The sequence below is a fragment of the Pteronotus mesoamericanus genome, unplaced genomic scaffold (assembly GCF_021234165.1).
Source record: "Pteronotus mesoamericanus isolate MK-2021 breed Mesoamerican mustached bat unplaced genomic scaffold, CSHL_Meso_final contig_33, whole genome shotgun sequence".
In the NCBI taxonomy this organism is placed as follows: domain Eukaryota; kingdom Metazoa; phylum Chordata; class Mammalia; order Chiroptera; family Mormoopidae; genus Pteronotus; species Pteronotus mesoamericanus.
The window spans coordinates 3,917,209-3,930,232 of NW_026555135.1; the positions used below are offsets into that span (position 1 = coordinate 3,917,209).

The 13,024-nt window shown below is 36.5% G+C and overlaps 1 protein-coding gene across 4 annotated transcripts in view; it reads left to right on the plus strand.

Annotated features, from left to right (window-relative positions):
- The window catches only part of EMSY (EMSY transcriptional repressor, BRCA2 interacting), an 80,662-nt gene that overhangs the window by 50,737 nt on the left and 16,901 nt on the right, over positions 1-13,024 (plus strand). For all 4 annotated transcript variants that reach the window (XM_054576297.1, XM_054576298.1, XM_054576299.1 and 1 more), the window contains exons 13-15: positions 1,289-1,425; positions 3,825-3,998; positions 5,798-5,996. In XM_054576297.1, coding sequence (XP_054432272.1) covers positions 1,289-1,425; positions 3,825-3,998; positions 5,798-5,996 — 510 coding nt within the window. The remainder of the gene's footprint in view (positions 1-1,288; positions 1,426-3,824; positions 3,999-5,797; positions 5,997-13,024) is intronic.

The following is a 13,024-nucleotide window of genomic DNA, read 5'->3' on the forward strand; positions in this document are numbered from 1 at the left end:
TGTTTGATATGAGAAGAACCATCCTGTGATGCTATTTGCATGCGAGAAAGTTGAAATGGAGAAAATGAGAAGCCAAAAGAGATGAGGACTTGTCTAATGAGCTGATATTGGTAACATTTTGAAAGAAGACATGTTGGTGACAAATTTAAGTTCATTCACATACTCATTACTGAGTAATTGCCATACACTGTGTGCTAAGCACTGAGGAATCTGACGTGAAAAGATACAATGTGGACCTCAAGAGGCTTTCATTTTGTTAGGGGATACTTGGAGTGAAGACAAGGCAAGAATCAAAGATTTGAACCAGGAGTTCCAACTTGGACAATTAGAAGAACATAGGGTACAAATTTGATAAGTAGATAGAGTTCAAAGGTAGGAGGGAAGCAGATGTGGAAGGATGTGGGAGAGAGGGCAAGATAATATGATATTTGGGTCAGTAGATATATCACTGCTCAGTAGATCTTAGTAATTGGAAATATAAATTTATATATGTGTATAAAATAGTTTCATCTTCTAGTTTTTTATTTTTAAAGATTTTATCTTTTGAGAGGGGAAGGGAGGCAAACATTGATCTGTGAGAGATACGTTGATTGGGTGCCTCTTGCACACCCCCAGCTGGAGACTCGGCCCACAACCCAGACACATGCCCTAACTGGGAATCGAACCAGCTACCTTTCGGTTCACAGGCCTTCACTCAGTCCACAGAGTCACACCAGCCAGGGCTCATCCTCACTCTTTAGAGTGTTGTAGATTATAAGAGCACATGTTGGTCTGTGAGTCAATGTTGATTTTATCTTTTTTGATCACGTAAAAATACATGACATTTCATAACTTTTCTCTGGAGTCTGGTGTTATATGAATTTTGATAAGCATTTAACAACCTCTTTTTTATGATCTTGAAGAGTCTCCCTATCACACTAGTCATACAGATATATAATAATGGGTTTGGGGAGAATATATGTCATGGAATAGAGATTCTGATTTGTTTCAGTTAACTAGTTGGGAGAAGAATATTGATGGAGATACTGATAGTGATTTTCGGTTCTGAATTTGATGTGCAGGTCCTCATATTCCAAAAAGATGACTGTTGTAAGAGTCAATTCTTAATATTCTCTCATTCTAGGACAACTCATAACTTTCTCTTCAAAGCCTTCATTTTCATCCGCATGACAGCCTCCGTGTCATTTTGGGATGACACCGATCTCTTGTATTGTGTACAACGTAAACAGAAATAATCAAATATCACTAGTCCTTAACTCAGGCCTCCTTTTCTCCCCCCTTCTCTAAGGAACGACTACCAAAATCACTACAATCCCAATGACTTCCAAGCCCAATGTGATTGTTGTGCAAAAGACCACAGGAAAAGGAACGACCATTCAAGGCCTCCCGGGCAAAAACGTTGTCACAACATTGCTAAATGCTGGAGTAAGTAAGAGCTTGAACTGCAGACTCAGCAATACACTGAGGACTTGAAAAACTAGCTATACAAATATTTGCTTAAGAACTTCAGAACCCCACAATGGCCAGAATGGCTTGATTTACCACCACTGTGATAAAATAACTGTTAACACGTCTACTGATGCCATTTTTCACAGAATTTCTAAAATAGGTTGCTTAAACCATGATTTACATGATTAGTTTGGTCGAGAGGGAGGATTCTACTGGCTTAACTACAGGGGAACCTCTATTAGAGGATAATTTTATTCCTGCATCTGGCTGGTAGATACTGGCCTAGTATTTGGCCTAGACTAGGCAAAAACAGATATATGGGATTAAGACTAAATTAATTGACAGGGATTTGTTACTTTCATTTTTACCTTAGAGCTAGTAAAAAGTTCAAATAACAGATTTACTTATAGTTTTGTTAGTTTATATGCAGTTTTTAAGAGGTTAAGAGGTTTGAAGCTAGGTAAACCTTGGGTCTCACAGTATCATAGTTATTTGACCGTGGCTAACTTACTCAGCTTCTCTTAGCCTCAATTTCCTCATTTGTTGGGGATGGTAATCTCTACCTGTGAGTTTTTTCACTAGCTAGTAGCTGCTTTGAAAGTACTTAGAACAAGTGCTTGGCACATAGGAGGTCATCAATAAGTGGGTTGTTGTTTTTTTTGTTATACATCTTGGTACTTAACTGTTTAGGCTTCATAATATCCCTACTTTGCTGGAAGAAGACTGCTACACTTTATTGTAGTAGATTGCTAATAGCTTTCTAAGCATCACAAACTTTACAGTGTTGAAAGGGGTCCAGCATAGATTTTTTTTTTCATCATGTGGGAAGTCACATTGTTTCTAGCCTGAGTTCACATAGTAAGGCAAAAGTAAAGCCAGGATTAGAATTTAATTTTTCAGAACCCTTTATATTCTGGCTTGCAATTTTATAGAATTCGATATGTAAGAGGGGTTGCCATGTAACTTAGGTATTAGGTCATGTAGATCTAAGAGTTATTTGTGAATCCTAGCTGCTAGATATATCTGATAGCAACAGTTTGACACAAGAAATGATAGTTACATGCAAAAAAGAGTGTAAGACTATCCTCTTTACCACACACACACCATTGTACTTAACTACTTGTTCTTTGGTGCATGCTCACACACACATCAGAAGAGTTTTTTCAAAAAATAGCCTGGTAGTTGGTTTTGAATTGGCTTTGAATGGGTCATTTTACTTGGACAGGGCCCATCAAGCTATTTTAATACATAGGCATGCCCACTTGCAAACCAGTGATGCTTAGCAAATGAACTAGATAGAGCTCTTTCCAGAGATGCTGCTGCAAAAGGGGTATATGTGTTAAAATAAATAAGCACACAATTCACAAACACTTCATTTTTCCAAACTTAGATGATTATAGCAGACAGTTCATCTTGTGATTTTTGTAATCATATTTAACTCTAAATTCATAGTGATTACCTTTCTGCCAGCTTACCTGGGTGCTTTGTTTTTATTGGCTGTTAAGTTTAGACAGTAATCACTAAAAAGTAAGAAAAACTGGTGAGGTGAAAAATTTCAGATCCTTTCCTTTTTACTTACGGATTTTAATTTTTAAAATTTTAATAATTTAGTAAAATCACTGTTAAGTACAAGTATTGATTCCATAAATGACCGGAAAATGGTACTTAAGAATAAAGCAGATGAAAATGTACAAAAATGGTGAAAAGTTAATGGGCTTAAGCTATCTAGTCAATAAACTAAAGTGATATTAGTAACATATGCATATTAAAATATGGGAAATGCCCTAAATCTTTCCTATGGATTTTCCCATATAATCTCAGAAAGAGATTTTATCTCTTGCCCATTCTTTTTCACATAGATATTCTGCTATTTATCCTTCTAATTTATATTTGGGAACTGAGGCAGTTTATTTTGTATGTGTACATATACCCAATGGTTTAATGCACAATAATTTTTAATTACATAAATGTTCATTTTAGATAAATTAGAAAATAAAGATGCATGTGGGGGTGGGGCAAGATATAATCTCAACTCTTAGATAACCACTGTTCACATTTTAGTATATATTTTTCTATAATTTTCTGATTTTTAGTATAATATAGTCTGTGAAGGAGACAGTATAATAAGATCTATGTCAGTAATTTTTAAAATTCATTAGGAAATAATTAATGCTTCCTTTGGATAGAAAGTTAGATGACCTAAAATCATTTCAAGTCTGAAATTTTTGATCACCTGGAAAAATTGTATTTTGTTGCACAATTTATAGTTCTTTTCCCCATCATCCTGGTAAAATCTTTCTGTGATTTTTCAGTAAAAGGACAGTTTTTATCACTTAAATGCTTATAAATCTCATATATTACTAACTTCAATTTAGGGAGAAAAAACTATTCAGACGGTGCCAACGGGAGCAAAGCCAGCCATCATCACTGCTACAAGACCCATCACCAAAATGATTGTAACTCAGCCAAAAGGAATAGGTTCTACAGTTCAACCAGCAGCTAAAATCATCCCAACAAAAATTGTTTATGGGCAGCAAGGGAAAACACAGGTATGCTATAAGATATGGTGGTTTTTCTTGGCTCCAGTATATTTTAAATTCCTAAAATTCCAAGGTACAAATTTGAATGAAAAGATCAGTATACTTAAAAAATCAAATTATTTAAAGTATGACTGCATGTGTATAATTATCCAAACTTGTGTTTCACTCCTCAATACTTTCTTGTTTTTTGCTATCTAAATGTTTGTGTCATCATGAGCAAATATTGGAGAAAACAATTGTCTCAGAATAAAGTTTGTTGTAGGTATATATTGTTATTTGAGGAGTATATTGTTGAGGAAGAATGGTAGTTATTCAGAATCTCTCAGAAAAGTATTCACTTTTTATAAGCTAATATGGTCTTCAAAAGTATTTTATTTACTTATAAAATTTGCTTTATTTGAAACCTAAATAATGGAGAAGCTAGAAGTCTTTTTGTTTTTCAACCACTAAGGGAACTTATCTGGAGATTTGCCAGGGAAATTAAGGCTCATGATTTAACCTTATGTTGCTGGGCTGCTATTTATTTTACATGATGTATGAGATATCAAAGGAAGCAAAGTCAGCTTTGGTTGAGAAATGCTGTCCTAGAATTTTTGTCAAGGGTAGTAATTTACCTATAAACTAATAAATTGCCTTTAGAATGATTTCCTCAGAATTATAGTCAAATAGTTTACTATCTAAACAAGTAAGCTTAGTGATTAGGAAAAAAGTCCAAATTGCCCTTAATATTCAACTGGAACAATTTCATTTGCTCCATTATCTAAGTTGTAATGTGTTTACATTCTTGAATTCTTGGAAATGGGCGACTTAATAAAGTCTGAAAGGGTTTAGAATCTTGCCCTGTTGGTTGGGTGTTACCTAGCAAAGGGAAAAGTTGCTGGTTTGATTCCTGGTCAGGGCACAAGCTTGGGTTGTGGGTTTGGTTCTCTGTTGGGGCGCCTATGGGAAGCACTTTCAATGTTTCTCTTTCTCTCTTCCTTCCCCACTCCCTAAAAAAAGTAAAATCTTAAAAAAAAAAAAAAGTTTAGACTCATATATGGAAGAAATGAAAAATAAAATGTGCTGAGTTAATGTTTTTATTACATGCACCCAATTGAAGTCAACTCCTAGAGTCCAAATTTTGAAGTGTAATGGTTCAGTTTGAAAATTTTTTTCCCATTTCACTTCTTTTAATGTCTGTGACTTTCACCTTTGCCAAGAGTTGATCTACCACATGTCCCATGTTGTATCTAATAGTTGACTACGTCATTGTTCCTCAGGGGAATTCTTCAAAGATGATTTAGGTCCCAAGCAAGTTTACTTTGTGCACATGTGTCAGTCAGGAACTTCATTTGGTTGCTTATGATAGAAAGCCAAAGAACAGTGACTTAAACAAATTAGGGTTTTATTTTCTTTATATTAATCAACATTCAGACTGGGGAAATCTGAGACTGTTACTGTGGCACAAAAATCCCACAGGGAATCTAGGCTCCTTTCTGTTCTGTCATCCTTAGCTTGTGACTATCATTTCTACTACGTAGCCTATGATTGTAAAATGACTCCTGGAGACATGATAGACATGGAAAAAACAGGGGAAAAGGCTCTTGTCAGAATCATGGTTGTTGTAATCTGGCATGTAATCTGGCTTGACTATAATTTGTTCATAGGTTGAATTAGTCTTTGATGTACAATGGTGTGCCCAAAGCATAGTAAATGAACAGAATGCTGTTTTCCACATCAGGAGAATATTATTGTTTATGACCTAGAAATTTAACATTTTAAATAGTGCTCTAAAATTTAAACTGGGTATATTTCTACTTTTCTTCTAGGTTCTTATTAAACCCAAACCAGTGACGTTTCAAGCCACAGTTGTTAGTGAACAAACAAGGCAGCTGGTCACAGAAACATTACAACAAGCATCCAGGGTGGCAGAGGCCGGTAATTCTTCTATTCAGGAGGGAAAAGAAGAACCACAGAGTTATACAGATAGTAGTTCCTCTTCCACAGAGTCCTCCCAAAGTTCCCAAGGTAAAATACTTTTTATATAATTACTGCTGACATAGTGCCCGAGTTCCAAAATAGTTGCATCTAGGGATTTCAAACAAACACGTATGCTTTGATTTGCCAGTTGTTTTGATTTTATTCTCTTTTGTTTGATACATAATTAGTGAGCTGAGGTTTTGTTTTTGGTAAGGTTTTCCATTCTTAACTGCGTGGCATATGTTTGTCAAATAATTGGTAAACTGTAGATGATGATTTTGACAAATAGGTATTATCAAACTGCTTAGAGCTGTGATTCCTCCTGTTTTCTTTGGGTAGGTAGTAGAAGTGTGCAAGAAAGTAAATATACCTTTTGAAATGGTTGTTGCCAAATCTTGAGAAATAATCAAGGTGGCCAGAGGTGGGCTATAAATAGGCTCTAAGTAGGGTGATCATATATTGCAGTTTGCATGGGACAAGTCCTAGTTTATGTCTGTTCTAGCATAATTATTAATAGTATCCCTTTTCACTCTCAAAGGTATCCCAGTTTAAATAATAATTGTATGGCTCTCCTAATTATAAGGAAGGGGCTATGAAGTCATATTTCATAGTAGGGAAGCTCTTTGTCCTCAGTGCTGTTTTAGTTACGTTGTTCTTTCAGGAAGTCTCTTGAAAGTAACTCATGATCATAAACGTTGAGACCTTCTGCAAATCTACTCAGTTACCTTAAAACCACCTTCATTGTCAACACAGTGTATTATCCCTGTGCTTATACACCCTGATTCATCTAAGCAAAGCTGTTTATCTTCCCTTGATCATTCCTCATTCACTCTATTCCCTCTCTCTGTCTCCCCATTATCCTTTCTGAAGTGCTTTGATAGCACTTTTCTAATATAGAGTCTTCATATTGTGCAAACACTTTATTATTTTAAGTCTTAGATAGAATCTTCCCAAGTTAGTCTTACGTGCTTCAACTTGCTAATTATTTTGTTAATTTACTTTGAGAATATTTATTAGTTTATACTATGTAATAAGTATTATGCTAGAGTAAATTTTATATATTTCACAAAGGCTGAGTAAAATATAGTTCTTGCTAACTAGGAGCTTAAACTCCAGAATAAGAGATTAAAAAAACATACATGTACAACTTCAGTATAAGAATTTTAGTAACAAAAAACAATGTCACAGTCTGGAAGTTCACACTCCAGTAAGGAGAGGATGAGAGAGCTTCATGAAGGAAGTAGCATTTGAAATGGTCTTTGAAAAGTCATCAATTCAAAGTAAATAAAAAAGTTGATTTTTACAAATGAGTAATATGTCACTTTATAAAGTATGTAAAATATTTAGCTTATGAGTTGGTGCCAAAAGGGAAACATGTACAGATGTCTATATATGTGTGTGCGTGTGTGTATATTACATATAAAGTCTCAGATTGTCTTTTGAAATTGCTCTTCTTTTCTTAAGAGAGCTCTAAGCCAATCAGTACTTCCCAGACATGTCATTTCGGTAGTGAGTCTTCCGTTGTCTTTGTAAGAATGGTACAAGAGTTTGGCTATTTTTAGAAGTGATTGAGCATAAGGTTTTCTGCTCTTTGATCTGTTATACAGGTATCATCTCTTTTTTATGTATTAGTTCCCTTTCACTGTGTATTTTTTAAAAAACATTCTATATTACAGAAATATTTTATAACTTAGAATAGGTATATCTAGTATAATTCACTGTAAAGCCAGCTTTTGTAATCTCCATTTGCCCCTTTCCCCATGTCCTTTTATAGCTCCTTGGTACATTCTCACAAAGGCAAGGAGCTGGGAATATTTATGCTATGATTTAAAGAGAAAGAGAAAGAGAAAGGGATAAAGGTTTGGGTCAGTCTAAAATAATGCTGTTTTTCAGAGTATATGAGGGTCATAATTACTAGGAATGTAAGTGCTGCCTAGCAGTCCATTTTTCTTTTATATTGCTTTTGTGGTTTTTGGGGGCCCTCCTCCCCATCCCCTGCCACTTAGAGCAATGTTTTCTTTTAATGTAACTCCAAAATTAGGGAGAAGTAACAGGAAGAGTAAAAAGAACTCCTGTTTATACTTTACCTAGATTCACCACTAGTTTACATTTTGCCCTGTTGGCTTTGTTGTTGATTCTCGTTATGTCTCCCACATACCCCATGTGTTTACAGTTTTCAAATTTCTTTTTTTAATATATTTTATTGATTATGCTATTGCAGTTGTCCCAGTTTCTCGCTTTTGTGCCCCTCTGCCTGGTACCTCCATTCCCTCCAACAATCCCCCCTTTAGTTCTATTCTATGGGTTGTGCATATAAGTTCTTTGGCTCCTCCATTTCCTGTACTATTCTTAACATCCCCCCCCCCCCCCCATCTATTTTGTAACTTCCAATTATGCTTCTTAATCCATGCACCTTCCCCCACCCCCATTCTTCCCATTCCCTCTCCCAGCTGGTAATCCTCCAAATGATCTCCATATCTATGATTCTGTTCCTATTCTGGTTGTTGGTTCAGTTTGTTTTTTAGATTCAGTGGTTGATAGTTGTGAATTCGTTGTCTTTTTAGTATTCGTAGTTTTGATCTTCTTTTTCTTAAATAAGTCCCTTTAACTTTTCATGTAATAATGGCTTGGTGATGATGAACTCCTTTAGTTTTACCTTGTCTGGGAAAGACTTTATCTGCCCTTCCATTCTAAATGATAGCTTTGCTGGATAGAGTGCTCTTGGTGGTAGGTCCTTGCTTTTCATCACTTTGAATACTTCTTGCCAGCCCCTTCTAGCCTGCAAAGTTTCTTGTGCGAAATCAGCTAACAGTGTTATGGGAACTCCTTTATAGGTAACATTCTGCTTTTCTTTAAAAAAAAAAAAAAAAAAAAGGATTTTATTTATCTTTAGGGAGAGGAGAAGGGAGGGAGAGAGACATCACTGTGTGATTGCCTCTTCTGCACCCCCTACTGGGGACCTGGCCCGCAACCCAGGCATGTGTCCTGACTGGAAATCGAACCAGCAACCCTTTGGTTAGCAGGCTGGCACTCAATCCACTAAGCCACACCAGCCAGGGCATCTGCTTTTCTCTCGCTGCTTTTAAGATTTTCTCTTCATCTTTAACCTTTAGCATTTTAATTATGATGTGTCTTGATGTGGTCCTCTTTGGGTCCAACTTGTTTGGGACTTTGTACTTCCTGGAACTTGTATGTCTATTTTCTGCACCAAATTAAGGAAGATTTCTTTCATTATTTTTTCAAATAAGTTTTCAGTTTCTTGCTGTTCCTCTTCTCCTTCTGGCATCTCTGTGATTCGGATGTTGGTATGTTTGGCAATGTCTCAGATGTTCCTTATACTATCCTTGTTTTTTTTTAATTCTTTTTCCTTGCTGTTTCAGTTGAATGTTTATTTCTTGTGTTCCAAATCGTTGATTTGAACTTTGATGTCATTGTCTCCATTGTTGGTTCCCTGTAGGTTTTTCTTTATTTCATTCAATATAACCTTCATTTTTTATGCTACTGCCTGTACTCAGTGAGTTCCTTGAGCATCCTGATAACCAATGTTTTGAACTCTGCATCTGTTAGGTTAGTTGTCTCCATTTTGTTTAGTTTTTTTCCCTGGGGTTTTGTTCTGTTCTTTCAATTGGGCCATATTTCTTTGTCTCCTCAATTTGGCAGCCTCCCTATGTTTGTTTCTGTGTATTAGATAGAGCTGCTTTGATTCCCAGTCTTACTAGCATGGCCTATTGTAGAAAGGGAACTGTAAATTGTGTGGGACAGAGCCTTAGGTAGTTGCTAAGGCAGGGCAACCTGCTTCACTGCTTTGTGGGTCTAATTGGAGGAGGGCTCAAAGAGAGGGCAGTGCTGTCGCCTGGCTTCTGGAGGTTGGCTTGGCACTCGCCCTGTTTGCAGACACTTCGCCTACTCCCTGTGTGCTACTGGTGCCCTTCTTGCTGTTGTCCTGGTGCTGAATCCCAGAGAGGATAGGTCTGCATGAGTTCTAAGTCCATGCAGGTCCTTTAAGAGGAGACTCCTGAAAATCCTGCAGTTTCTTCCACCACCCCAACCTCCACTGCTTTTTACAGCCAGAAGTTATGGGGACTTATTTTCCTGGTGCTGGAACCCTGGGCTCTGTGGTCTGGCCTGGGTCTGGGACCCTTTGCCCCTTGAGGTATCCCTCCCAATTCTTATCTACTACACATGAATATGGGACTGCCCATTCTACCGCCTCTGCGCACCACACTGGGTCTCCATGCCTCCATGCATGCCTCCATGTCTCTGCCCCTCCTACCCATCTGGATAAATGTGGCTTCTTTAAATCCTTAGTTGTTGGACCTCATGTAGCTCGATATTCTGACAGTCCTGTCTGTGTGTTATTTGTTTTGAGATGGTTGTAACTTTTTCTGTAGTTTTGCTAGGAGGTGAAGCGTGTTTATGTACGCCTCCATCTTGACCAGAAGTCCAATTTTTAAATTTCTTAACTATTTGAGAGCAAGTTGTAGGTATCATGCCCTTTAATCCTAAATACTTAAATTTGTATGTCTATATTTTTTTAATTTAATTTTATTTTTTAAAGAGAAGGGAAGGAGAAAGAGAGGGAGAGAAACACCAATGTGAGAGAGAAACAGAGAAAATTGATTGGTTGCCTCCTGTACATGCCCCAGCCAGGGACCAAACCAGAACCCCAGGCGTGTGCCCTGACTGGGAATTGAACCAGTGACTTTTGCTTTGCATACAGGACAAGGCCTAACCAACTGAGCCACAGCAGTCAGGGCTATAGGTTTATATTTCCTAAGGGTTAGTCTCTTCATAACTAAAATGCAATATCAAAATCAAGAAATTTAACGCTGTGATTCTGTAATCTGCAATCCATTAACATGCCATCAACTGCCCTATAATGTTCTTTATACTTTTTTCCCCAGTCCACAATCTAATTCAGGGCCATGTGTTGCATTTGGTTGCATTTAATTGTCATGGTTCTTTATTTTCCTTAATTTTGGATAATCCTTCAGTCTTTCTTTGTGTTTCTTGACCTTGACATTTTTGAAGGGTATTGATTAGTTACTTTGTAGAATATTCTTCAGTTAGTTTTTGTCTGATGTTTCCTCTTCATTAGATTCAGCAGGAATTCCACAAACATGATGCTGTGTCCTTAGTTTTTTAGCCCATGAGTAGGCACATGATGTCAGATTGTCCCAGTATTGATGATGTTAAATGTTGATCACTTGTCTTCCCTTTTTTTGCACTACGAAGTTACCATATTTTCCTTTGAGATTTATATTAATTTGTGAAAAGATACTTTGAGACCATATAAATATGTTTCTCATTAAACATTTGTCTACTAATTTTAACATCCATTGATGATTTTCTAAAATCCATTATTTATATATTTGATTGTTAGCATTCTACTATAAAAATGAACCAACCTTTTTTTGACTTCAGATCTTTTTTGTGATGATTTCCCTTACACAAGTCCTGGAAATAAGAATGTTTCATGTATTGGGAATTTCTTGATTCTACTTATGGTTTCCACTTTCCCCACCATCTCCCACCCCCAAGAAGGAGCAGTTTAATTTTTATACCTTATTCCTGAACTATCTCCTCACAGGCTAGAAAGAGGCCTTCATCTTCACCTTGCTATAATACTTTTTTAGATCACCCTGGGAGGGCTCATCACTCTACACTGTGCTTCCAGAATTGCTTTGTACTACCAGTTATTTTATCAATGATCATTTTCTTTTGTACTTTTTGTTGATTTATAATAATTGTTTTTCACAAGGCTTCTAGCTTCTCAAGGGCAAGGGTCATATTTATCTCTGTATCTCCAACAATTAGCAAGTAGGTTAACTAGCACTAAGTAGACACTCAGTAAGTTTCACTGAATGAGCAAACAACAAAACAGCAACCATAGTATCTGTGGCATAGGGTTAAGCTTCAGCCTTATAAACTCGTTTTTGTTGCCAGAATCTAAAATGTTGTTTCCTTTCTGGGGTTCCTTTCTGGGGCCTATTAAGTGGCATACATATAGAGTATTTTTAGATCTTGTTAAATAGTTAGATGGTCAGGCCGAATGGATCAAGACCATACTTGCCTAGGTCACTTACAGGAGACTGGACCATACGCCTTCCACAGCTCCTGAATTTTTCTTCCTAATTACATCTTTTTATTCTTTTTCTTACTTGGGAATAGGCTAGAGTTACTGGGTTCCATATTTTTTAAAAAGAAAAACTATTAAAGTTTTCTTTTCTTAATACTCTTGTTTATTTCCAAAAAATTTTAAGGTAGGTTAAATAGAATACAAGATTATGTAAAGTAAAATGGAAGAGAACGAGGAAACAAAACCAAGGGTAGGGATTTAAGATGGCACAAGGCATGAGGCAAATACAAAAATGTATCCTGTTAAGACATTGTTTTAAGTAGGCCACGGCTTAGTTTCTAGGATGATTTTTTTCAAAAGCTTCGTGATTGGGTAGTCACAGGGTGGGAAATAAATTCAAGTTAAGCAAAACATACTTATTGCAGGACTTTTCAGAGCTGTTACATGCTAATATATATTGTAAAAGATGAAGAGTGAAGTATATAATGTAAAATGCTCTCCAACTTTTTGGACCATGGAACCATCCTTTTGTAGATCATCCTAAGAAACTAATTTTGTCTAGGACATTTTGGGCAGTGCTGTCTAGGCATTTAAATACTGTAAAGTCCTTAAGCTTTATGACAATACTTCAGAGGGAAGGTACATATTTTGTCATAAAAGGGATGTAGACATCTTGGGTTTAGTTTAAAAGATAGTTTAGATGGGTAAGACACCTGGGAATCGTTTTATACAAGAAATGGTTAATAGAGACTGAACATTTATCATGGAGAAAAAAAGATGAAGATGGGTTTGGGTTCAGGGGACATGGGAGCTGTCGTCAGTTATCTTGAGGACTGGGAAGTGGAAGAAGAAAAGAATTGGTCTTTGTAGATACGTGGATAGAAACTAGAACCATTGGGTAGAAGTCACAGGAAAACCTGCTTCCACCCCATATAAGAAAATTTCCTAATTGTCATAACTGTGCAGAGATGGAAGGAAACTGTTTTAGAAAGTAGTG